This window comes from Camponotus vicinus, unplaced genomic scaffold (assembly GCF_025532165.1).
Source record: "Camponotus vicinus isolate PSW18456_S1 unplaced genomic scaffold, iyCamVici1.0 SCAF_9, whole genome shotgun sequence".
In the NCBI taxonomy this organism is placed as follows: Eukaryota; Metazoa; Arthropoda; class Insecta; order Hymenoptera; family Formicidae; genus Camponotus; species Camponotus vicinus.
Window position 1 is genome coordinate 13,493,088 of NW_028141981.1, and position 26,358 is coordinate 13,519,445.

The 26,358-nt window shown below is 31.1% G+C and overlaps 1 protein-coding gene across 4 annotated transcripts in view; it reads left to right on the plus strand.

Annotated features, from left to right (window-relative positions):
• The first annotated feature begins 18,675 nt into the window (after nucleotides 1-18,675).
• The window catches only part of LOC145976794 (limbic system-associated membrane protein), a 166,458-nt gene continuing 158,775 nt past the window's right edge, over nucleotides 18,676-26,358 (plus strand). Inside the window, exon 1 of one of the 4 annotated variants that reach the window (XM_083108205.1) lies at nucleotides 18,676-18,870. In XM_083108205.1, the coding sequence (XP_082964331.1) occupies nucleotides 18,774-18,870 (97 nt within the window). In that variant the 5' untranslated portion in view covers nucleotides 18,676-18,773. The remainder of the gene's footprint in view (nucleotides 18,871-26,358) is intronic. The other 3 variants (XM_083108204.1, XM_083108207.1, XM_083108206.1) reach the window with 3 other exon arrangements.

Sequence of the window (26,358 nt, forward strand, 5' to 3'; positions counted from 1 at the left end):
CGCGTGCTCGCTGCTTTCAATGCAAAACTATATAATTTATTATTGTATAATTTCACATAGGTTTTCAGTATTTCACCCAAACGAGGTTTACATTACGCTATTATCGGTTAATCACTATTTTTAATTGTTTATAACTTTATAAACAACGAGCGACAGCTAAAACTTTTTGTAAGTTAATTAGAGACATGTTTTTGACAACATAGGTTATCGAAATTGATGAAATCGTCATTACTATGCAATTTTATCTAAATAAGATAAGATATACATAATAAATGTGTAATGTAAGTATATAATTTTGTTAAGATTATTTTTTTCACATTTGTAAATTTTGAGATCTGCAAAATTGTGTGACTTTAATAAGTAAAAATATTTCAAATAATTTTGATAAATCAAGAGAATAAAAGTAATTACTTCAAACGATGTAGTGATTTATTTTTTCGGATATATATATATATATATATATATATATATATATACATTTATTTATTTATTTACTTTTCTAATATTATTATTACATTATTTTATTTTTCTCTTAAAATGTAAAAAATAATAATTATTCTTAATCTTTATCTAACAAAGAACAACATTTTTTAAGTTTAAATTTAACATCAATTTTGAAAATTATAAGAAGCTTGTAAATAATTAATTAATTATTAAAATAAATCAATTACACACACGCGCGCGCGTGTGTGTGTATATGTTACGTTCAGACCCTTGAATGGATGGACCGTATGGAAGAACGTAACCTACTTACCCCGTGACACACTTTATAAGGGCGTATGGATCGAGTTGAGCGAATGTGAAGGGCCTGACACAGGTCAGCGACCGAAGATCTCTTTAACGCTGTGTTTCTAGGCCTATTTGTTCGGTCCCTTTTCGTTTGTCCCTTTTCGGTAAAGGAACTTAATCCCTTTTAAGGGGGACTTAGTGCGATCTCAGGATTCAGGGAAGAGAACGGGTTAGATAATTAAATTATACATTAAATTAAAAATACGATATATTATTTAAAAAGGTAAAGAAAGAATGAAAAAATATATAATAGCGCTTATAACTATGGGTGGGTGGGTGTCTGTGTGCGTGTATTATATTTCCGCGGGTGTACATTAGTTCGGAGGTCATCAGTCAGAATACACAGAGAGGAATTTACGTTAAGAATTAGGTTCTGACTGGTTATTAATATACATATATATATATATATATATATATATATATATATATAATTAATAAAATATAAGAAAGGCAGAAATAAAAAATGAATGTGTAATAAAAGTATGAATAACGCTTACTCATTAAAGGAAATATAAAATTCATCGCTTGCGCATATGTGTTATAATTAGAATTAAAATTTTCTAAATTCGCTGAAACACAGATCTAAATTAAAATATAATGAATAAATTAAAATAAGAGATACGCCAAGTCTGAGCTCGAAAATTATTCATCTATTCCAACGGTTTCTTCAAAAAGTAGTTATAATGTAAGGAAAATGAAAGGGAAAAAATAGAAATGGAAAGTTAAATATATATAAGAAAAGGAAATATAAAGATAGAAACAAGATATGAAGATAAAAAATAATACAAATTCTCGCTGAATAAATCAGAAAAAGCAACTAAAGAGAAATAAGAATAAAGGAGTAATCGCAGATTCCAGTTCAGAAACCCAAAACAAATAAAGAAGAGTATTCGCAGATTCTTATTCAGAAACCCAGAACGAATAAGGAGGAGTATTCGTGGATTCCTATTTAAAAACCCAGAACGAATAAAGAAGTAAGGAATGCGTAAAAATAAATAATAGAAGGAGTAAGACAAAAACAGAGAAATGTAATAATTAATAATGAGAGTAAATAAATTGTAAAGAGTAAGATGATTTATATTGAGAAATAAAAAAAAATAAAAAGAAATAAAACATTTAGCAGGAGTAAATAAATAAAAAAAGAGGAAATGTTTCAATTTAAATGATGAGATAATAAGATATGTGAAAGGGAAGAAAAATAAAAAATTACTCAATTTTAGTCACTACTCGTTGGCATCACAAGAATAAGTGCGTTGATAAAATTGTAATGGCTGAGGTCAGAGCTTCGCAATTATAGCATGAAGAGCTGGCTAATGAAGATATCCACCAGAAGATTTTCCAATAAATATCCACTTATACACGATGCACAATTAAATCTTAACAAAATCATTTTCACTAAGATATAAGACGGATTAATAACTCAATTGCATAACGCAAGAAAGGATCCCCGAGGCTATATAATTTGAATCAAATTAAGATTGAATTCTCAAAAATGTGATAATATGACTAAATCTCGACTGTGCCTAATAGAATAGAATAAATGAATGCATGAATGCTGAATAAATTGCGTAAGGAACTGTGAACTGTCTCTCGCGCCTTGCGCTCGCATTTTTTAAAATTATTGCTCCTCCTTCTTACTGGATGAGAATTCTTTTTGAACGAATGAAATAATTTCAATTACTCCCTTCTTAAGGATAAGGAGGCTGATTTTTGGGAGGAGAGTCGTTTCTTAAGATTTCTAATTGGTTGAGCCCTTTGGCTCGAGACTTAGCTCCAGTAGAGAGTGCAAGTAAGTTGATTAACTTATCGTTCTTGATGATTTAACGATTCGGAAAATGCTTGTGGCCTATCGAACGAGCGTATGTGCACTATCAGTTTCAAGAATATTGCCATATATTTAGATTTTTAGCAACCTTTCCGAGGACCAGCAAATCTTGTTTTAGAATTCTTTAGATAGAGTGATTTCGAGCATTGAACCGTACTAATAGATATGGGGCGATTGAAATCTCTTATGACAACTTTTCGTCTCGTAACTTGCGAATTTATTTAGAATTTCGTTAACGCTATTTCGACCATTCTCAGTATTAGATTTGTTTGATTCAAATGTCGGTTATATGCGCGAGTTAGGTTGACTTCTATATGCGCTATTATTATTTCTAAGAAGGAACAATTTGCTTCTCAAATGCAAGCCGATCCTTGATTTCTTTCTTTCACAATATCGTTTCGAAGAAAGAAAAGAATCATGAAGTCGGACATAATATATATAAAACTATTTATTATATATATTTAAACTACTTATTACATAATTTTACAAGCATAATAATTAAAGAGTTATTTAATAATAATTAGTTATTATCAAATAATTGCTATAAACATATTCTTTATAATATTACATATAATATTACTATTTATATAATATTATTTTATTTATAATATTATATAATATGAGTTGTACATAGGCAAAAGCGATTAATACCATTTTTTTAATTTTTTGAAATTTTAATGCCAAAGCACTTTATTGATCAATCAAGTACAATAAAATTTTACAAAATTGAGAAAATGAAATTAATCGCTTTAGTCTGTGAACGGATCATGTAATAAATAACAAAATTAAGACACACACAGATATTGTAATTCAACATTTCTGATTTCGATATTTTATATGAAAATGATTCTGTTTTTAATTACTAAGTAATTAAAATTTATGTTTTTGTCGGACAATATATTTAGCAATATTGACAATATAATTTAAAAATATATGGTTTATATAAACATGCGTATTGTAAATGTCTCGTATTTTGTATTAATTAATATACATTATGAATATTAATTCGTACATATTCTGACTTTTTGCAAGACTGTTTTATATTTAATAAATATAATTTGGTTTCAGTAAATGTCTCTTGTGTTAGAATATCTACATTTGTTTATGCGCATTACATTTATATCATTACATGTTTACTGACTATGACTTCTGTAATAAATTGTAAGAATCTACTTAAAAAAATACAAATTTAGTATCTTGACAAATTAATATGTGTTTTCTATAAAAAAATCCCTATCACTGAATTTAACAATGCTGAATTAATTATCACTTAGCCATAAAGAGTAATTTTACATACCAATTAATTGTAATATAAAAATATCTTTATTTTGCTACAAACAACTTAGAATTTATACAACGCGAAAAATTTTTTAACCTGTATATTCAATAACATTTACATTTTCTTTTAAATAGTATTGAAATTAGGTATTAATATTAAAAAAAGGAAAGTTTATTATATCCGCAGGCATAATTTGTTGATATATAATATGTATAAAAACAAATTTTCTTAGCTTCATAAAATAAAAGAATATCAAAACATAAATATAAAGGAAATAAATTAAAGAATATATATTATACATTACGTGTTACAAATATATAACTCTATATCGAAATATAGGGTAATTAATTACATTAATAGATATATTTATGACTTTGATTTTAATAGATGTAAGAGCATTAATTAACATTTGTTTATAGGTTATAATGGCTAGATTCCCATATTTTTGGCGTCATAATGTAAAAGTAAATTCCAATAGTATTTTTGATAGTATTTTAATATGGGAAAAATAATTAAAAAATTCTACAATCAATAGATATTATTAATAAACAATATTAATATAATTGCTAATATAATGAATATGTAATTTCATGACACTGTATATAGACTATATACGTTTTCGTTTTACACATTGTTTACCTTTCTTATATTATAATTTACTACAGTTAATAATTATATGATTATTACAGTTAACAATTAATTTTTACGATTAATGACTTAATAAGCGCACCGACGAAACGACGATTAAAGAGTATTCATGATTATTAAATAGTATTTCACGTATTTGTACTTCACGTAATTACACTTCAAGAAATGGAGATGAGACAAGAGATACCAATTTAAATTATCGTCTTATTGCGATATTTAGGATAATTAATTCTTTAATGCTTGGATTAAAATATCTTGCACTTTTAATTTGTCACAAATTTGAGTATTATTTGATTGTTATTTTTTCCAATCGAGATCACAAGTAATATACAAATTATTAGATGTCTCAAATAACATCGTGTTATATTATTTATTGATAGTGTATTTTTCTAAAATGCAAAATTATGTATTTAAAGGAAATCGCAGTTTTGGTGATCACATTTTTGCGTATTCTCTATTACTATATATAATAGATGTGCGTCACATAAAATTAATATTAAAAGTATCATGTAAAATATAAAGTTATTGTTGTATTGTACTGATTAGTACGCGCGCATAATTGTAATTAAACATGTTTTCGAAAGTGGATGCTATAAGCGGGGCCGTTACGAGGCAGTACGCAGCATACGCTCCAGCGTAGGGCGCAAGTTTTGGAGGGGCGCAAAATTTGGAAGAACGCAAATTTTTTTTTTTTTTCGCGGGGTGCACGGACGCGATAATACAAGACTGCCGGTAGCCCACGATGCTATAGGAGGGGGCACGCACCAAATGAGAATCGCTTGTCGATGTGGATGCGATTCTCGCTTGTTACGTGCCCTCTCCACTAAGAGCACCGCTAGCGGCTTGGATCACTGATCGAAACACTAGCTGGCCTACTCTACACGTTATATTATATAGCGCAGTGAGACGTGCAGACAGAATACGGATCATCTATTGTGATTTGATGAGATTGAGAGTTTTCTTGAGATAATTTTCTCATATATTATTGTGGAAAAATAAACACGATCTAATATTTTACCATCTCCTTATTCATTTTCTTTTTTCTGGTTCATAAGTATATTACCATGAATAATAAAAAATCTTCTGGTTTTCAATTTCGTCAAGAAAGAAAGAGAAAAGAAGAAGAAGGTAAAAAATTATCGGGCTCATTAGCTAAATTTTTAAAAACTACATCAAATGATTCAATTCACTTATCGAATTCATCGATAGCAAGCACATCTTCTTGTACTCTTTCTTCGACGTCTACTTCTTCAGACCCAATATCTTCAACTTCAACGTCGCTCGCAGACGTTTCATTTTCCAAAGCTCTCCCAAATTCGACTTCCTTTTCTGTTTCAATTCAAATTGATAGCAATATCGACATTGAAAATAATTCTCAATTAGTTGAGATTGATCAATTTGAAGACCCAGGTCTCTGGCCAGATATAATCTCTCAAGATTTTCGGACTCAGATAATTGATCATGGAGTTCCCAAACAAATTATGGATTTTAACTTTCCGTTGGATTCAAATAATAGATGTTTTTCAATAAGTTTATATACCCGTACAATGGCTAACGATGAAAAATTATCCAGAAATTGGTTAGTTTACTCAAAATCCAAAAATACTGTTTTTTGCTTCTGTTGTTCTTTATATAAACGAAATGAAAATAAATTTTCAAGTCCCTCTGGCTATTCTGATTGGTCGAATGCACATCGTGTCATTAAAGATCATGAGCGAGGTAAAAAACATAAGCTTGAAGCTTTTAAATCTTGGCATCTTTTCGCTAATCGAATGATCTCGCAGCACACTGTAGACTTTCATAATGAAAAAATTTTAAATATTGAACAAGCACATTGGAGAAATGTTCTTAAGCGAATAATTCTAATTATTAAATATCTTGCTCAGCAAAATTTAGCTTTTCGAGGTACATCTAGCACTTTATATACTCCAAATAATGGTAATTTCTTGCAACTTGTACAGATGATAGCTGAATTTGATTTAATCATGGCTGAACACTTGCATCGATTTATAAAAAAAGATAATAAACACCACTATTTAAGTAATATGATTCAAAATGAGTTATTATCAGCTATGTCGAAATTAATTTCTGATTCAATAATTTCTTCAATTAATTCAAGTAAATATTTTGCGATTATTGTAGATTCAACATCTGATATCTCTCATCAGGAGCAATTAACGATAGTGATGCGATTTGTTTCATATAAAAATAATCAATTTAAAGTTTCTGAACATTTTCTTGGTTTTATTAAGGAAAATAATAAAACAGGTTCAGCCATTGCAAGTGCTATTTTAAACTTCCTATCAACAAATAATTTAGATGTACAAAATCTGAGAGGTCAAGGTTATGATAATGGTACAAATATGAAAGGAAAAAATAATGGAGTGCAACAACAAATTTTAAATAAAAATCCTTTAGCCTTTTTTGTTCCCTGCGCATGTCACTCTTTAAATTTAGTAGTAAATGATGCAGCTGAAGCATCATCAGAATCATTTTCATTTTTTTCAATCATACAAGAAATATTCAACTTTTTTTCTCGATCTACAAATCGGTGGGATATTTTAAAAAAAACATTTAAACAATTCGGACAGCTATGGTTTAACCCTCAAAAATGTATCAGCTACACGATGGTCATCGCGTTTGAATGCAGTAAAGGCTTTACGTTATAATTTACCAATTATTTACGATAGCCTTCTGGAGATTTTTAACACTGCAAATGATAATATTGTTAAGAATACAGCTCATAGTATCGCTGAAAAAATTTCAAATTATAAGTTTATATTATCCGTGCTATGCTGGTTTGACATTTTACAAAGAATTAACATTGTTTCAAAATCTTTACAGTCGCATCAAATTAATATATCACAATGTATAAACTTGATTGAAAATGTAACTGTATTTTTAAGAAAATATCGTGAAAATGGTTTCATTAACATTGAAATAAATGCTAAAGATATAGCAGCTCAAATGAATGTTTCTCCAGAGTTTCCACCTGTGTCACGATTTTGTTTAAGAAAACGGATACAAGTTAGTGATCAATGTCCTGATGAACCAATTGCAGATGCTAGACAGAAATTTAAAGTAGAATTTTTTAATTATATTATTGATGTAGCTTTAAATTCTCTGGAAGAACGATTCGATCAGCTTAACTCTCACAGTCACGCTTTCAAATTTCTGTATGATATCAATACTTCTGATATTACTTTAAATGAATGTAAAACTTTGGAATCGAAGCTTTATAACAAAAATACAAGTTGTTCTGATATGAATGCTGTTGAACTGTTTGAAGAAATAAATCTATATAAAGCAACATATTTAGAAATGCAGCAAAAACTTTTACAATCTCCCATTGATATTTTAAATAAAATAGCTGAAAATGGTTTTTTGGAACTATTTCCTAATTTAACAGTAGCATTTCGGATATTATTAACCATGCCAATATCTGTGGCAACTGCTGAGGCAAGTTTTTCAAAATTGAAAATAATCAAAAATTATTTGAGAAGTACGATGATGCAGACACGCTTGTCTGATTTAGCAATGATTTCTATTGAAAAAGAAGTGGCCAACGACCTCGATTATAACGACATCGTAGAAACATTTGCAAAAGTTAAGGCTAGGAAACATCACTTTTAAATTACATTTCTCATTTTATCAACAAGAAAAACATATTGAAATATATGATATATTTTATTAGTTCTTGATAATATCAAAAACCCCTCGTAAGAAGGGGAGAAAAAAAATAAAAAAATTATAAATATATATAAAAAGTAAAAAAGTAAAGGAAAAAAAAGAAAAAAAGAAAAAAAGTGGAACCTTTCCCCTGTTACGTCCTTGTCGTGATTCTGAGTAGTCCTAAAAGCAGGGATTTTTTTTACAAAGGACAAGTAGGAGCGCACAAGTGACCTCCAGCGTAGGGCGCCTAAAACCCTAGTAACGGGCCCGGCTATAAGGAAGCATCAAAAGATAAATAAGAGAAAAAGAGCAAATCCTGGGAGACATCAGACGACGGCGGTACAATCAAGGATACACAATTTATAATACATTTATTATTTATTACTTGTAAAATTAATTATTCGTTTATTATCGTGGAAATTATCGACTTTATATTATTATATAATATGCTGCATACATATATATATTTATATATATATATTTATTTATTTATTTATATATTGTGAATGCTCTCTTCACAGGATATACGTCGATATACGTCGATACCGTTGCCACGGATGGATTCTGTCGCTCATTGAGCGACAAGTCTAAAAAAACACCAAATGGGCGTATAGATGTCTGACCTTCTCCCACATACATCCTTATCTTTTCAAAAAATCTTTAAAATGATATATCACTTGACCTTTATTTCCATTTATGATTTTTGAAGGAGTAGCTACCTCGACGAAGGAGATGAAAAAATTTCGTTGCATTTAATGTACTTAAAATGCCCTCCTCGAAAACAAAATTGATGTCTTTTGGCATTTTTCGCAAAAAATAGTCAATCGTGAAATAAACTGATAGAAAGTTTTAAAATGATCACTTTGTATATATTTTTATATACATATTTATAAAATATATTAATTTTAATTTTAGTTTAAAATATTTAATAAAATATCTGTAATAATTAATATTTTTATATATAAATACATACAAAAAAATATAAAATATAAAAATATAAAATTTTAATATTTAAGATCTATAATTTATATATAAATGAGTAAAAATTAGATCTTTATTTATCATATTTTATATAAAAGTTCTTTTAACGCTAGGTTTTTTATTAAATATTTATTTAAGGATAAAATAAATTAAATTGTGCGAAATAATTATTTTTGAACGGCTTTGGAATTTTTTTGGGCATCGGCTTTATAATTTAAATTTATTTTACAGGAATCAACATCGTGTACTACAATTTTGTCGTATCAAGGTAAGTATATTAAATTATTTTTTATTTTATATCTCAAAGTAATATCTAAGTTAATTTGCACAAATATATATATATGTATGTATGTATGTATAAATGTATAATTATTTATAATTGTATCACTACTATACAAAATGTTTCATCTTGTGTACAAAAGATTCTCGTTGCAGAGATACTAATTTTCGCAATTTACATTCTCTTTAAACATATATTTTATGTGAGAGCGACTTACGCTTTTCAGTCTGCTTGTGAGAGATATTTCAAAGTTCCTCTTTTCGTCGTCGAATTAAACAGTTCAGTAAACCGGATCGCCTTAGCCTTTAAGATGGGCAGGAAGTCAGATGGTTTCGATATATTTATGTACTCGCATCTCATTCGTATATTTATGCGTGACTATGTATATGCTGGTCCTCAAAGGGGTCGACGTGATCGTTTCGTAGAGAGCCAATAAATATTGGTAGGACGGAATCCAATAGAATCCTTTCTCCGGAATCATACGGATGCTTGCTCCACCTGATTTCGAGTAGCTGCTACAAATTTCCATAGAACACTCGTCTTTGAGAAATATAAAGAGAAATGTTACGCGAAGTTCACCGGGAATGTGCCAGAAGAGAATACTATTATACTATAACTAAAAATGTGTTGGTAGAATTATTCAAGTTTTATTTAAATTACATCTACATTCACATTTGTAATACTTGGAAAATTATTCCTGCATTTTCGCACGATTCTATTAACTTTCACGTCACATTCTGCTTTTTGTCTCGAATCGCGCTCGATTCTCGTGTAAGTCGCATCTACTAAAAAAATGACAGTCACTTAAGTGAACGCAAAGAATGACCTAGTTCGACTTGACTGTGATGTATTGTGTGCAGCGAATTTTACATACGCCAACGCACAACGTCGTTCCTCGTCGTCGTATTGTTTGGAAGGATTCGAGAGAACGCGGCCAGCGCTCGACTTGGTTGGCTTCACTTATTCTTACTTACAGTATTCGCACGTCGCATTTCCACGTCTCCCTTTAAAGGGGCGACTGAACATTTGTCTGGCTTGCCTCGCAACTAACTATGCCGCCATGAGCGAAATCTGCCACAGTAGAATCGTTTCTAACTGATGTCGAATGATTACTCAACCCTCTTTTCTCTCGCCCCATTGTTCTACTATTGTCGCGTTGATACTGATAGTTCGTTCCTAAAATGTCGGTCCGATTCCATTTCTCGATTCTGAAGGGACTGCGATTAAAACAAAAGATTTTTTTACCGATATTACTTCAATTGTAAAAAAAAAATATTTTTTTAGTAAACAAATCCCCGAAGATTAATATCAAATGTTTAAATCAATCAATAAATATGTTCGTTCAAATAATCTGAGATTTGCTGAATAAATCTTTGTGTACTATATGATATGTTTATAGTAAATTTAATTATTTTTTTCACAGAGGAAAAATATATTTTCTTCAGGAGCTAAATTTCTAAAAAACTATATTAAATATACAAATGTATCAATCCCCGGTCGTTAAAACAATTTATATTTATATTTATTTTTGCTTTTGAATAAATCTTTATTATATCTTTATAAAAAGTTTAAATAAACAAAAACAGAAAGCGGAGACAGTATAAATTATGCAGAAAACAAATTAACTTTTCAATTAAATTGTATCATTGCTACAAAAATATTTTAAAGCTGTACACAAAGTTGTATCATATTGCAAAGTGGACCAAATATTGTATTAAGCAATCGATCTGAAATTCGCGTCCTAAAAATGTAACATTGAAATTTTGCGCTACATTTATTAGGTTATTATGCAATCAGTAGCAATAAAGACGCAACGATCTGTAGTCAGAAAATCGTCAGATTGCCAATCGCTACGGACAGAAGCAAGCTCGGAGAGCACGACGCTAATGTTTCTTTTCCATGAACCGAACAAACTGTGCTCGTAAAGGCGACTGATTGACGTAGCGGCTCGTAGGCACGAGAATTGCTCGTCCCGACGAGCTCGTACGAGCCGCATCATAATGGAAACTTCGCGATCGCGTGCGTCAAAACGACTTTGTGTTACGGCGTTTGTCGTTGGCGACATGGTCACTGACGTTTGCTCGCACATTCTCAGGGACATTACCGTAAAATATTCGTGCGAAAGCCGATTTGTAGATTTCGATGAACGTCATCATTCAACGGGCGAATGAAATCGCGAAGATAAAATTTTTCGATTACATTTTTTTCCCTTATGAAGGAAGATTATTATTTTTCATTCTGTATCAAGTTCGAGGACAAAAAGAAGAAGGATTATAAAACAAAGATTAAAAAGATATTTTACAACTTATATAACATCTGGTCTATCATAAAAATTTTCTGTCAGACGTATTATACACCATTCTATTGCGACATTTATTATCTGTTTTATAGAATAACTCACAGTATAAAGTCTTTTATACTCTCATTGATTATAAATTTATATCTTTAAAGTCATACGGAAGCTCAGTAAGATCCTAAAAGTTTAAGAGCTCATAACAATAAGTCAGCTGACGCGGAAATATCGATAACTAATGAAAAATGATAAAGATGACGTGATGATTGCTACGATAATATTTAATTACTGGCTATAACAAATAAAGTGCAAAGTAAAAAGATAAGAAACTCGCGGATGCCTTTCATTTTGTCATAATTTCCAATTCACAAATTATCAGAAAAGAAAATAATCTTTTTTATATTTTTTATTTTGGTAATTATGCACTTTACGGACGCCCGATTTCATCTTGATATATGTTGTCAAGCTCACTCTCCTGAGTAAATATCAAAAAGGTTTTAAGTGTCGCTCACTATTTATTAAAAAGTTATTAACGAAAAAAGTTTAATAAATATAATATAATTTTTTATAATATAATACCTTCCGGAAGTGGAGCCCGCCCGTAGGGGGAGGGGGGGCGGAACCCACTGTATCCACGCATGTACATTTCACCTTGACTTTTAAAACGCACATAATGTCTAAAAATTGCACATAATTTGTAAAACTTTTTTTGTTAATAACTTTTTAATAAATGACAAATAAATGACACTTAAAACCTTTTGATACTTACTCAGGAGAGTGAGCTTGACAACATATGTCAAGATCATTGAAATCGGTGATGACGTCTGTAAAGTGCATAATTACCTTTTTTTTACGATTTTAATATATCTTTTATTTATTATTATTATTATTATTATTATTATTATTATTATTATATAATAACGAGTTATTTAATTGAATAATGTCTAACAATTCTATTCACTTACTTTATTGTATGATTGCAATTATTAGATTAACTTAATATATAATTCTATTATATATTATTACGTCATGCATTTAAATGTTTTGCATCGTGGCTCATCAAAAACAAATATCAAACGGTTCAAACTATCTTATTATTTTACGATATTAATATATTTTAATATTATTACCTCGATAAAACGACGCTAGGGAGTTTGCTGTAAGGCGTGAAGTTGGTGCGAGTCGAATACTCGTGACCAAATTCCGAAACTGCCGCTCACTTTGCATCGCCAATGCGCAAGCGCAACGTGACTGCTTCTCATCGCCGAGTCTTTTTGTTTGTCTCGAGCGAATTTCGTGTACAAACGATTATCCAGGAGTATCGAATTGAAGGATGATTGTTTCAATTTTGCATTAATTGTTCCGTGTAATCGCGATTAGTGCGTGTCTTGGTATTCGTAATCGACGTTTTGCGCTCCGTTCGATCATCGTCTTTTGAAACGATTCATTTTTTTGCGCGTTATTCGGAGCATTCGATTCCGTCCGATAGACAAGTGTTTTGAATGCCATTCAGTATCCGAAGCAGCGAGGAATATCGAGGAGCATCTGGATATGTAACAAATTGAGACAAAGGATTGCTCATTCGTCTATGATATTCGTATGAATGTTCATGTGTGCCATTCGTTATAGAATTACTCTTACATTTTTGGAATATTTTCGTCCTGCAATACAGAATTTACTCGATATGAGGACAAAAATATTCTATATTTTATAAACTCTGAATTTTCTACTATTTTTTAAACTCTGAATTTTCAACTATAATATTAATTGTAGTAGACATATTTTCTAACTATAATATTAATTAAAAAAATTAAACTTCTTTAAATTGCATTGAGAGCACTATTTGGAAAAAAAAGCCGAATATATAAATGTATGATATAAAATGTGCATCTAATTATATCTTAACATTTGATTTGATTTTTTAATTTTTTTAAAAAAATTTTTTAAATTTTAGAACTCTTATTTATTTATTTAGTCTACTTTTTTATCCTAATTTATTTAAGTTATTTTATCAATTCAAACTGTTGTTCGGTTTGATGTATTTTATTTGCTGACAGATTCGGGTTGTTTAAATTGCAGACATCGTCAAAACAACAATGAGATACCGCATCATTCAACTGAAACGTATTTTTAGACAGCACTCGTATGCCTGACTCCAATTTTATATTATTTCATTACTTAATTTAAATTTGCGCTGAAGATGACCCAAAAATAGGGTCGAAACGTTCGTAACTTACTCAAATGTATATTTATTATATGTATTTTCTTATATGATTGTCTTTTGTACAATAAATAGCGGTGTAATAATTTCGACACTAGACTCGCATTGCCACTTATACCAATTTATATTTTTAATTTTATATTCACGAGTCTGACATTTTTAATAATTAACATTTGAAGTTCATTATTTCATCACAGTTACTTTCAAGGTCAATTTTAAGATTGACAGAGGCACTTTTAGAAAATAACGTTTGATACAAAAGTTTCTTATTTTTTCACATACAATTCGTATCTGTAATAAAAAGTACCATGTTCCCCTAAAAAAATTCAACTTCCGATCCGGATGGCGTATTTCCGGTCGGAATCAAAAGTTGAAAATATCACCATTTGATAGAGCGTATTTGATTTACTTAAAAATTATTCACGATTTTTGATAAAAGCCATTTATTTTCATTTTAAAAGGGGTGTACGGGTGGCCTGGGACACCCTGTATATTGAGAGAGAGAGAGAGAGAGAGAGAGAGAGAGAGAGAGAGAGAGAGAGAGAGAGAGACTTTCTGTTATCGTTATGTCTTTTGTAAGATATATGTCATATGTGACATAATATTAAATTATCAGAACGGTCGATAAAGGAATTGAAGGTTCAAAATTAAAAGTTCGACGGAATATCGTAATCGACAGGGTCGGTTGCAGTTTCGTGAGTCCTCGTACTTCGGTCTGGGGGCACGCAATAATCGGGGCGAGCTTTATCGCGTGGCTCGATCGTTTGGAGCTACTATCTGGAATCTTGATCGCTTCTGATCGAGCAATTATTCCGTGGCACTTCAATTTTCCACGATAAATTTTTACCGCGATCACCGAACCGGAGGAGGACATGCCAAAGCGCGGCAACATGAGAGGGTAACGGGAAAAATTTGTCGGAAAAATGGATAGCCATTGTCTTCGGCCTGACGGAAGGTAGAGACGAAATTGAGTCATCGATTATCGTCCGCGGGTTTGCATAGAAATTGCTGAAAATGTGAAAACCGATTTTGCAATATTTCGCGACGAGTTATTAATTCATTTAAATAAACAACGATCTTTTTTTTTAGCAACGTATTCTTTATTTAAAATATCATCTCTCGTCACAGTAATTTGAAGTTTGACATTGCCTCGCAAAAAATTTATACGTTTCGATAGTTGATAGCTCAATTGTTAAACGGAAGTTTTAAAAATCGCGATTTGCACAATAAATGCAAATGCGAATCAAATTCGTATAAATATGATGCGACCGTAGATTGTATATAGGATGATAATATAAGTGTATACGTTCTCTCTCGTTCTCGAACATCGTACACCTGGAAATGTGATACGTTTCGTAACTTCTTCCCGCGTCCGTTCGCGCGCGCGAGAATTTACATAATGGCATTTTATGCACGCTAGATATCATGCGTGCAATAGTCAGGCGTCAGACTTGTTCAGCCGCATACGTAGTATCACAGACGTATATGTAACATCGGCCAACTTGAGGAGCCTCCGGCAGATCGACGATGTGTGTAATCGAGCGACAGTGGTTGTGTAGCAGTTAACTGAGGAGGAACCGAGGAGAACTGTGTGTGCTGTACACAACCCTCCTCGCTTGCCGGGAGTTTCGAGGTTGTCTTGAAGGGGATATATCATCGGACCCTCCGTGATACAGTGTCCTTCATGCACATTTCGTTGGATCGTACATCATTCCCGACGTTACCATCACACGTAGCGCGCACAAGCAGGCCTTCCGATAGAATTACGTAATACGCGACGTCTTCGGTCTCTCCTAAAGAAAGCCCTTAAAGCGCTTCCGTATCGGTAAAATAAGCAATAAAATAAAGTTTCGAAATAGAGAATCTACTTTTTTGACTGCGCGCATACAAAAGAGAGAGGAAGAACTGGTCCCTTTATATCGCTAGCCCTCCAATCTGTATACAGGAATCGATAAGTCTAAAGTTTCGCGCTCGCCGGTTTTTTTCCAATTACTCGTCGGGTTCCTTTATCGGATGCGCTTGGAATAGTTTTCCGTAGTTATACGATGGTTTCCGTTAGGCAATTTAAGTAAAATATACAAGCGTCTGTGATGTAAAGAAAACTAACTTTTGATTTCATATAGATTTTCTCCTTTTCTCTTCTTTCCCCCGTCATTTGTCAACTAAAAGATCGAAAAAGGATTCGACTTCCTTCGCGAATAATCGAAATAATTATCGAACACATCGCATTTCATCTTTAGATAATCTTCGAGCGAACCTATAATTTTCATGGAAACTAGGATGCCTATTACCTAGGATACTTATACGAGGGGCGATTGATGATGTTCCCTTTGATGGGAGTATTGTTAGAGAAATAATCTGAATAGAATGGTCTTATTGCGTACGGTCGATTAATTTACATATGTATCTGTATATGTGTGTGTGTGTGTATGTGTCAAAATGTTCAATTGCACATATCTTATTCATGCGCATTGAATAAAAATGCATAATCTCTTTTCTTGTTTCATTAAAACCATTCGAAAGTTTTTTCTCATATTTCTGTCAGCTTTAGAGAATTATGTATAGCTTTAGAAAATTATATATCATATTGATATTCGATTTCAACAATCTGATTTCTATCGGTGCAGTAAAATATTAGCATAACAAATTATCTGAATTAAATATATTTTCAAATAGATTAATAATGTATGTAAAATAAAATATTTTTAATTTTATTCATAATTTGTAATCAGCTAAAGCTACTTGGTCAATGATACATTTAATGCGATTTTAATAAAATATCATATATAATAAAATATATATATATATATATATATATATAATAAATAATAATCATATATAATAATAATAAAAATAATAATAAAAATAATAGTAATAATAATAAAATATCATATATAATAATAAAAAAAAAATAATAAAAAGAAATCCGATTTGCGAATAATAATGATAGGATATATTTCATCTTTTGTATCAAGTTACGTTAATACACAATCGCATTTAAAATAACATATTAATTTTTATTTCGCAATCGATCTTTATTAAGTAAATATAATACATAGTATATATATAGTATATAACTCCAAAGTAAATTCTCTCGATGCTTCCAGGATGTCCACTTAGATACCATTCTTTGCGTGGGGATTTCTTTGTTTGTGTTTGCATCGCGAGCAGCGGAAACTCTTTTCAGATTTGAATGTTTTATCGCGTGGAGTGGTATCGATTCTGTTTCTATGCATTCTGTGACTGCTAGAGAAGATGTCTAGTGTCGGAGCGCAGAATTTAAATCATTTCGCGCTGCATCGCGCTACGCAAATATTCTACACTTATGTCTCTACACACGGAGAGAGACTGCGCTTCAGCAAAGTAAATATAATTTAACTCGAATTATATAAATCTCTCGTGCTGCGCGTGCCAGGAAGAAGATATCTTTGAACTCGGAATTATAAATCAGATTAATAAGTCAGTGTCGACATTCAGAATCGTTACATTCATGTTAATCTTTCGGTTTAGATTTTATTTTATCCGAGTTATATATTATCCTAATACACATTGACACGTTTCGATTGGTAACTTCTTGAAATTATTTAATCTGTTTCAATTTTTTTATATATATAATCCTCATTATTTCATTGTATATTGGATAATACTCTATTTTATACGGTATTCTTTTCACTCAAGAGGGAAAAAGCTCGAGTTTAATGTCAATTTCGATAACAATCTTATTAGAAGTTATTCCAAAAATATACACATATACAGGGTAGCCCAGGTATCTTCCGTCCAAAAAAAAAGGCAGATTCTCTGGCCAATTTAAAAACAATTTTTCCTCAGCGAAAATGTCGCGGCACTAATAGTTTTCGAGTTATAAACGATTGAAAATAAAGGGTTTTTCGCAAACTAAGGCTTATGGGAATAAAATATTAATAAAGTCACATTCTTTAGTTAATTTTAGGTAGAGTTTACTATAATAGAATTTTAATTTAAGGCTTAGTTAGAAAGATACATGATGACAAAAATTGGGAATATGCAAAAAATAATGATCTCCCTCGATATTTTCGCTGAGGAAGAATCGTTTTTAAATTGGCCAGAGAATCTGCCTTTTTTTTTGGACGGAAGATACCTGGGACACCCTGTATGTGTATATTTCTTCTATTACATACTCGTGGTTATCATTTTAATTATATTCTTATCAACATGATTGATTCTAAAAATAGACTTATTATTTCGTCCGTCTATCTGTATCTTTCTTTCCTATTTTCTCGCGTTATTTGGTCCTAACTGCGTTTTCAACCTGTAGCGAGAGATGCGTGAAGTCCAACTGCGAGAGGAGGCTTAGCAGGTCTCCTCCTGTCATAATCACCGAGAGATCTAAGTAAATCCATGTATGTCAGCGTGACTCAAAGCAAAGCTAGCCACGCGCACACGGTCGGCCAGCTAGTCAGCCAGCCGGCCGGGAGCGTCGGCGCGAGTGACAGTGGTGCTCCACGACGCGGGAGATTTCATCCCCCTCGTGTCCGCGTCGCGTCACGGCACGTCGAAGCGGGATGAACGGCGCGACCGGCGCGGCGCGCAGTGGGGATGAACGACGTGCAACCCCCGCCGCTCTCGCTCGCGCGCGCGGCCGGTTGCGATAGTAGGGAGGCAAAGAGGAGGGGGCGAGTGATTCGCCTCGTGCGCGGCTTGGGATATACGTAGTCTCACGGCAGGTCGGGAGTTCAGTCTCGACGCGGCAGCGATACTCTAGTGTCGCGTGACACGCGTGCGACCGACACGTGTACGACGAGAATCATGGGTGAGATACGTGCCGTGCTGTGCCCGCGCCGACGACAGGTGCCCCTTCTGGTAGTGACCACTCTGTTGGTGGGCGTGCGTACGGAGCTAGTCGGTGAGTAAACAATACGTGTTGTGTCATTTTTCTTGATTTTGATCCCGCGTTTCGATCGTTCATCGCGTAATATCATCGTGCGTGCCGGAAACCATGTAATGTATGACACCTGTAGTACGCTAAAACTGTTAATTACGCTGCTCGTTAAGCATGTATCATCGCATGTCGGAGCAATCATTCGCGGGAAATCAAAGATAATCGTACGATACGTTCGTGAAATCTATGAGAAAATTATAAACATATTTTTCACTTTACAAGCAGATTGCATTTATAATTTATCGATAACAGGAGAGTGATTAGAAATTACTTGGCAATAGTAATTTAGTAATTTAGATATAAAAAATTTGGAACATACTAAAAAAAAACTTGTATTCTTTGAACCTTTTTTGTTTATATATATATATATATTTTTTTTAATATGTATATTCGTTTTTTTCTTTAGAAAATTATCATAAAGTATAGAAATTTTTATCTTTAATTAATATGTGATTGAGTTCAATAGAAATTTTTATTGGATAGTAAATAATTAAAATCAAAGAGAAAATTATTGATTGCATTATCCCGAGCTGTAATTAAAATTTAATGTAATCTTTTAAATAACAAATTTTTAAATTATTCAGGAGACTTTAAAGAGGATTTATGTCACTAAGATAAATTTTATAAAATAAGATATTTTTAGCAATATTAAATTATTGTTTTTTGCAAGTGAAATATTGATAATGCTGTGTTTTTTTTAATAAACTCTTAATATCTGAGGTAATATTTTAAATAGTATTAAAATTTACATCCATTAAATTGAGCATTAAATTAAACATTGTTATCAGAAGTTAATACGCAGAACAATCGGTTTTTATATGTTAATTGTCGTGGGTGTGTATAATCGTAAAGATTGACGTGACAGCAATTTCGATATTCGGCTTGCGTTATGATTTTAACACGATTTGTCGCACGAGAAAATCGTGCGACGAATAATTTCATTTCATTGTCTTCATCGAGCTCGGTTCTGCCACTTTTCAGGTTTTGTTCGTGACGTTTACGAGAGACAGTGATGATTTTACATTTTATTTTTAAATTATATGAACACCGTTATCTGCGGTTACATGTGTCGTTATGCCGAATGGTACATGACATTGCTTTTCCCTTACACAAAATATTAGCGCATCTATCTGAAAATTGTAATTAATCAAATATGTAATGATATGTTAACAACAAAGTGTACAAGAATAAATTAAAATAAGATTGCTATAATATTTTAAACATAATTAGAAAAATATGATTAGAAATCTTTCATATATTGCAAAAAAGAGCAAGTTGTGTAATAAAAAAGTCAAGAGAGAGAAATAATATAACCTTCTTTCTCAAGTAAAAACTTATTTTTAGGCAAAATAACGACGGTGACATATGTTTATCGTAAAATTTCGGAACTGCATCACTTAGTTTATATAACGTGTAGATGTTGCAAATTTTCTTTTCTGTTGCCTTATTGAAGAAATTTTCACTTGCCGATGTGTCACCGTGCAATTCTAGACGCGCTTTACAACACATATTTTCCTTCGCGGAAAAGGCGCGTTTATATCGCTCGATTCCGTTTTATACCATACTTGACAGTTTCTGAAATTGTGTTTCATATTTGTGAAAATTATCTAGGCAAAATAGATTGCCCCTTTAACAAAAAATACGACGCAAAAAGATTTATCTGCTAATGGTCTTTCAGTAGAGAGTCTACTATTGTTCTTTTAACTTATTTGTTTATATTGTAATTTTGCGAGTGATATACATATCGCAATAATTATGTTGCATATAAATATAATGTTAGCGTAAAATATAATCTTTATTGTTGTAAAATACACAACATGCATCTTTTCGCGCGCGATAAAGAATATCGGAGTAAAATAACAATAAGATTATTTACTATTTATTTTTTACAATTAGCAATTTTATTTATATTAGAAGGCATTAGCATTTTATTTAAAATATGCATTCTCTTTCTAATTTATTAATTAAATAATAGAGCAACCAGTTTACCGTTAACCGCATGTATTGTATTTTGGAGCAAGAAAAGTTGCGCGAGGAGAAAAGAATGTTTATGGAATGGGAAGCTCGAAGTTTGGTCGTAACATTATCGCGCTAATAAAGCAAAATGTTTAATAGGTGTGTAAATTGAGTTGCGTCCTTATGAAATTATAAAAAAGTTGGCACGTGTAACAGGTGGTTTAGTGGCAATTGTTTTGCCCGATATTCGTAAGAGACCGATCGAAGGTCCATATAACTCTTCTGTATAATAATAGGATTACAATAACGTCTTAATTATAGAGATCTTTTCGGTCGAATCATAATGAATCGAGATAAATTGATGCATAGAAATTCACAATTCATTATGCTAGATACTTTTTAATGTTTCATTAATTTTGCTGAAAAGATCCATCTATGGTAATTTAAGCGTTATAACTTGCAAAAATCTAAATGTCACTTGAATAATATTATTACTCATGATGAATGATGAGATCGATTTCGTATTTACGAAAGGTCGCGTATAGAAAAATGGAAGTTTGCTTTGAAGAATAGAGAAAGATGATTCTTCCGTTAAATTCTCCATTATTAATGCAATCAAAACATTTTAAAAATAGGATTTGCAAGACGATTCCGAGCGATTGTGTATTTCAATAACGCTCTTTTTCTCTCTTTCTTTCTTTCTCTTTTTTTGCATTAATAATGCGACAGAGAGAGAGAGAGAGAGAGAGAGAGAGAGAGAGAATAACGGGTATTCGGATGGTTAATATTGTGAAGTGTAATTTATCGCGTACGCGCGACATGCTTTTCAAACATGAGATACGACGCATCATTTCTGACCGTTTTTCAAGGAGTTATTTATGCCCGGGACTCTCAGAATAACGTCGATGCACCAACACTATATTGCCATGATATTTTTGCCGCGCTGGTATGTAAATCACTTGTCGTATAGTACGTTACGAGCGCATTATCGATCCGCGAGCAAGAATTTTGCTATTCATGTTCCACTAATTATTATTATCTTGGATCCCTCATCTACTTTACTACGACCAGGAGAGAGCGGAAATACGGAAGGAATAATGTAAAAATGTATCATTACGCAGTGATTTACAAACGGATGACAGCTTTCCGCGTGCGTTTTGTAAACGCATCTGTGCAACGCGGAGCGCTTTGTTATCACACTTTGGTTCGTTATATTTCTGCGTAACTCGCTCGCCGTAATTTTGTAGTTCTCAGTGGGAAAATGTCTGGCAGACTGTCGTCAAATTTAACCGTTTGCACAAACGTTCCGCGAATTCGCGTCTGTAAAGGAAAAAAACTGAAAAAGCAGAAACATAGATATATTTAAATTTTCACATCAGTTTACGGTATTTAAAAGTTATCATTGTGTCAAAGTTACAGTTATAGTGGATAAGTCGATGTGCTGTTAAAATAGATACAATCTGGAGTCTCTTCTAATTTGAAGGCAAAAATAGGTATTAATTTCGTATTCGTATTATATATTCTAAAGCGTTTCACAATTTGACTCAAATTACTTTTACAAATTACAAATTACTTTTACAATTCATTTTTAATATCAATGCGTGCATTTTTAAATTTGTTAAGCAATATTATATATATAACCATACATTTTTCGTATGCAAGATAAATAGAGCAAATTAAGCCGAGTAGAAAAATATCTTTTTGAGATTTTTGCAATAATTAATAAGAAATTAATTATATAATAAATAATTATAATAATAATTATATAATTATATAATGAAAAATTATATAATAATTATATAATAAAGATCAACCTCACAATTCGCGCGAATATTAGCACGTGGCAGAAAGAAACAGTTTACTGTCATGTGGTTACTAAGTGCATAACAAAGCGTTGGGAGGGATATTTTTTAAGTGACAACTACATACAAATTGTGCGTAATGTTGGATTCTCGCATCTTAGCAAACACGAGACAGCGAGCAGACTCTTTTCGCGCATGCTAATATTCACACGAATTGATCGATCTTTTTTAATTAATTTCTCATTAATTATTGCAAAAATCAGAAAATGATAGAGGATTTTTCTATTCGCAAGGGAAGGCATGGAAGTGTATTGATGAGTTTAATATGTTGTTTTCTTCCGATTTTGATGAGTTTTTAATATGTTTTCCAGACTCTAAAAATAAGGGACATATAGTTTTTAATACGCATATCTAGGGAGTAAAACATCCTTTTGGAAAAAATCCATTTTTTTCTTTCGAGATGAATATCTCCAAAATTATAAGAGATAGAAAAAAAATTTCAAATTAAAAGTTAAATGGTTTTAAGAGTACTTTACAATAACAAAAAAATTTATTTTTTTAATTTTTATAAATACCCCTGCCACTAAACATTTTAAAATTTCTTTATCACCAAATGAAAGATTATTTTTTTTACGAATCCAACCATATATGATTGTTATGTTTCGAAAAATCATTTTCCAGAATTAATTATAAATCTTTCTGTAAATACGCTATTCGTGTCCGTCCATGCGCTCGATTCGCACAACACATCCTGTTTCCTGTTTCCGTAATAGAAGATAACTAACAGAACATTTGAAAGACATATTCTATGTAATTATCGGAAGTTTTTATCGTGTTAGATATATTTATAACCCTAAACACAACATTTGAATATATAATAAATATCATACATTAAGATACAAAAATCAAATAATTATATCTAAAGCAATCTGTTGGAGCAATAATATAAAAGGTTGTTGTTTTGCACGAGCGTTGATACGTGACATCGTTTAGTGGTATATTATTAATCGGGGCGTGTGCTCTTAAATATTTATGGATATTTTAAATATGTTTATTAATTTATATTTCTCTTATGATTTTACTTTTATATTGCTTTGTAAAATCACAATTATGACATAAATTTTTATCTTTTTAGAGTATTGAAGAAATTTTTTGATACTTCTTATATAACTTTTGTGGAAAAAACACACGTTGTTTATACATTACATAAAATTTTCGTCTTTTTTATTGAACAGGCTTCTTACGAAGAATGAAAATTTTAACAGAAGGTACAAAATACAATAAATGCTTGTTACTTAAAGAATAAAACAAATATTTATTTAAGTGCCATAAGTAATATAAATACAATAAGCATGCAATAAAATTTACTATTGTTGATACATATATTTCACTACTTATAATTGCTTTAATTCTTACGATGCAAAGCAGCTAATAAATTTTGATGTGGAGAAATATTTGTTCCAAGCCTTGTAGGCTGAAAATTATTACTAGAAGATCCAAATCTTATCCCTCTGTCAAAACTAGGAGGAAATAGCCTGTTAAGGTCGTACAATGACCGAAACATTTTTTTTACACGTGTCATATTTTAATGAAAAAGAAAACTATGCACAAAAAAGATAAAATAATAACAAGAAAACATTAATAATAAAAAAAAACAACAATTTCAAATATTATTACTAAAGTAAATAATAAATAATAAATTACCTTTAATCGATGAAGCCTACAATTCGAGCATGTATCCATATTACAGTTGTTAATGTATTACTGAATACTGACATGTAACGTATGCACAAAAATAATAAATATTAAATAATATAAATAGACATTTAGATTAATAATTACTATTTATATTAATAATTATATTAATAATTATATTAATAACTAATAATTAATAATGATATTTAGAAAACAGTAGCGTTTTATTATAATGCTTGTTATATTTAAGTTCGCAAAAAGACAGCATTTTATACCATTGCTCCAACAATATACACATGTTTATATTGTGTACTTCTCAAACATTTTCATAAGCATTAATCTTTGACCTTAAATTTTTTTAACTTTTTAATCTTTTATACAGACTTTAAATTAAAACAACAAGCCATAGAAAAATAACAGCTACGATTCGTGATATAAGATACTAATTTCATTTCTACATGAAACAATAAGTGTAATAAATAAGTGCAGCATGTGCATTCCGAGAAACTATGCAATTACATAATTATATAATTATATTAATGATAATAATAATTATAATAATATTATTATTATTATTATTATTATTATTATTATTATTATTATTATTTTTATTTTTATTATTATTTCATCTTGTGCCGTCTTAAATTAAACAAGTTTAATCTTATGCATACACTTTGAATTTATTTTTATTTAATATTTTGATATCTTATCACATTTTGTTTTTCCATAGAATAGAAGATAACTAACACAGATACATTTGATTATGTAATCGTTTTTTTTTCGTGCATAGATAGAATAACATTGATATAACAATTTAATATATGATAATATAAAAACGATTACATAATCAAATGTATCTGTGTTAGTTATCTTCTATTCTATGGAAAAACAGAATGTGTGGTTGCGCGAAGAATCGAGCGCATGGACAAATAGCGTATTTACAGAGAGATTTATAATTCATTCTGGAAAATAATTTTTTGAAACATAACTTGATCATGCATGGTTGGATTCGTAAGAAAATAACCTTTCATTTGGTGAAAGAAATTTCAAAATTAAAGAAAATGAGATTGAATTAGAAATGAATTAGTGGTGAGGGTATTTTGAAAAATTAAAAAAATGAAAATCTTTTTTGTTGTAAAGTACTCTTGAAATCATTTAACTTTTAATTTGAAAATTTTTTAAGAGATGTTTTATCCCCTAGACATGAGCATATAAAAAAATACGTGTCCCTTATTTTTGTCTAGAAAATAACATATTAAAACTCATTAAAATCGAAGGGGGACTTTCGTGTCTTTCCTTATCTGAGTTTAACTCACTCTACCTACCTACACACAAGAGGTGATACAGTTATTATCGGACATTCTGTATATGTATATATGTATATATATTCTAAACCTAATTTAAATTATCTTTATATTAAATCGGTATTCTTTGCAATTGTTACAACTTTGTTTACTTAATATATATTGGAATTAGAACCACAAGTATAAGAGGCAAAATTGAAAACACCGGTTTAAGAACATAATTTCAACTGAAAGTCGAAATAGACAGATGCCAGATCCGCAAGTATCATCCAAATCCTTTGCCCATAAAATTGATCAAATTCTGAGATACGCCGCACTGGCAAACGCTTTGGATCCAATAAAGAGGATTAAGTGTACTGAGCTGTAAACACGGTGTGATTGAATTCTGGGGGCGCCGAGGAAATTCCTCCCTCATACTCTCTTTCTCTTTCTCTCTCTGCTTCTCATTTCTTTCTCTCGCCCTCTCGTTTGTTTTCTCTGTTTCTTTTCCGCTGCTCCATCCTTCTTTCGAGTGTTATAGTTTTCTCCTTTGTTTATGTGCCCTTACACGGCCGTGCAAGAAAACAAAATGGTCGTGCCAAGCTTCTTCTACTTTCATTACCGCGGAAAATGTCGCGACATTTATCTTCACGTAAATTGGACGCCCTCGTACCATGTCCAAGATGGTCCGCTGAATTTTATGCGAATTTTCGCCT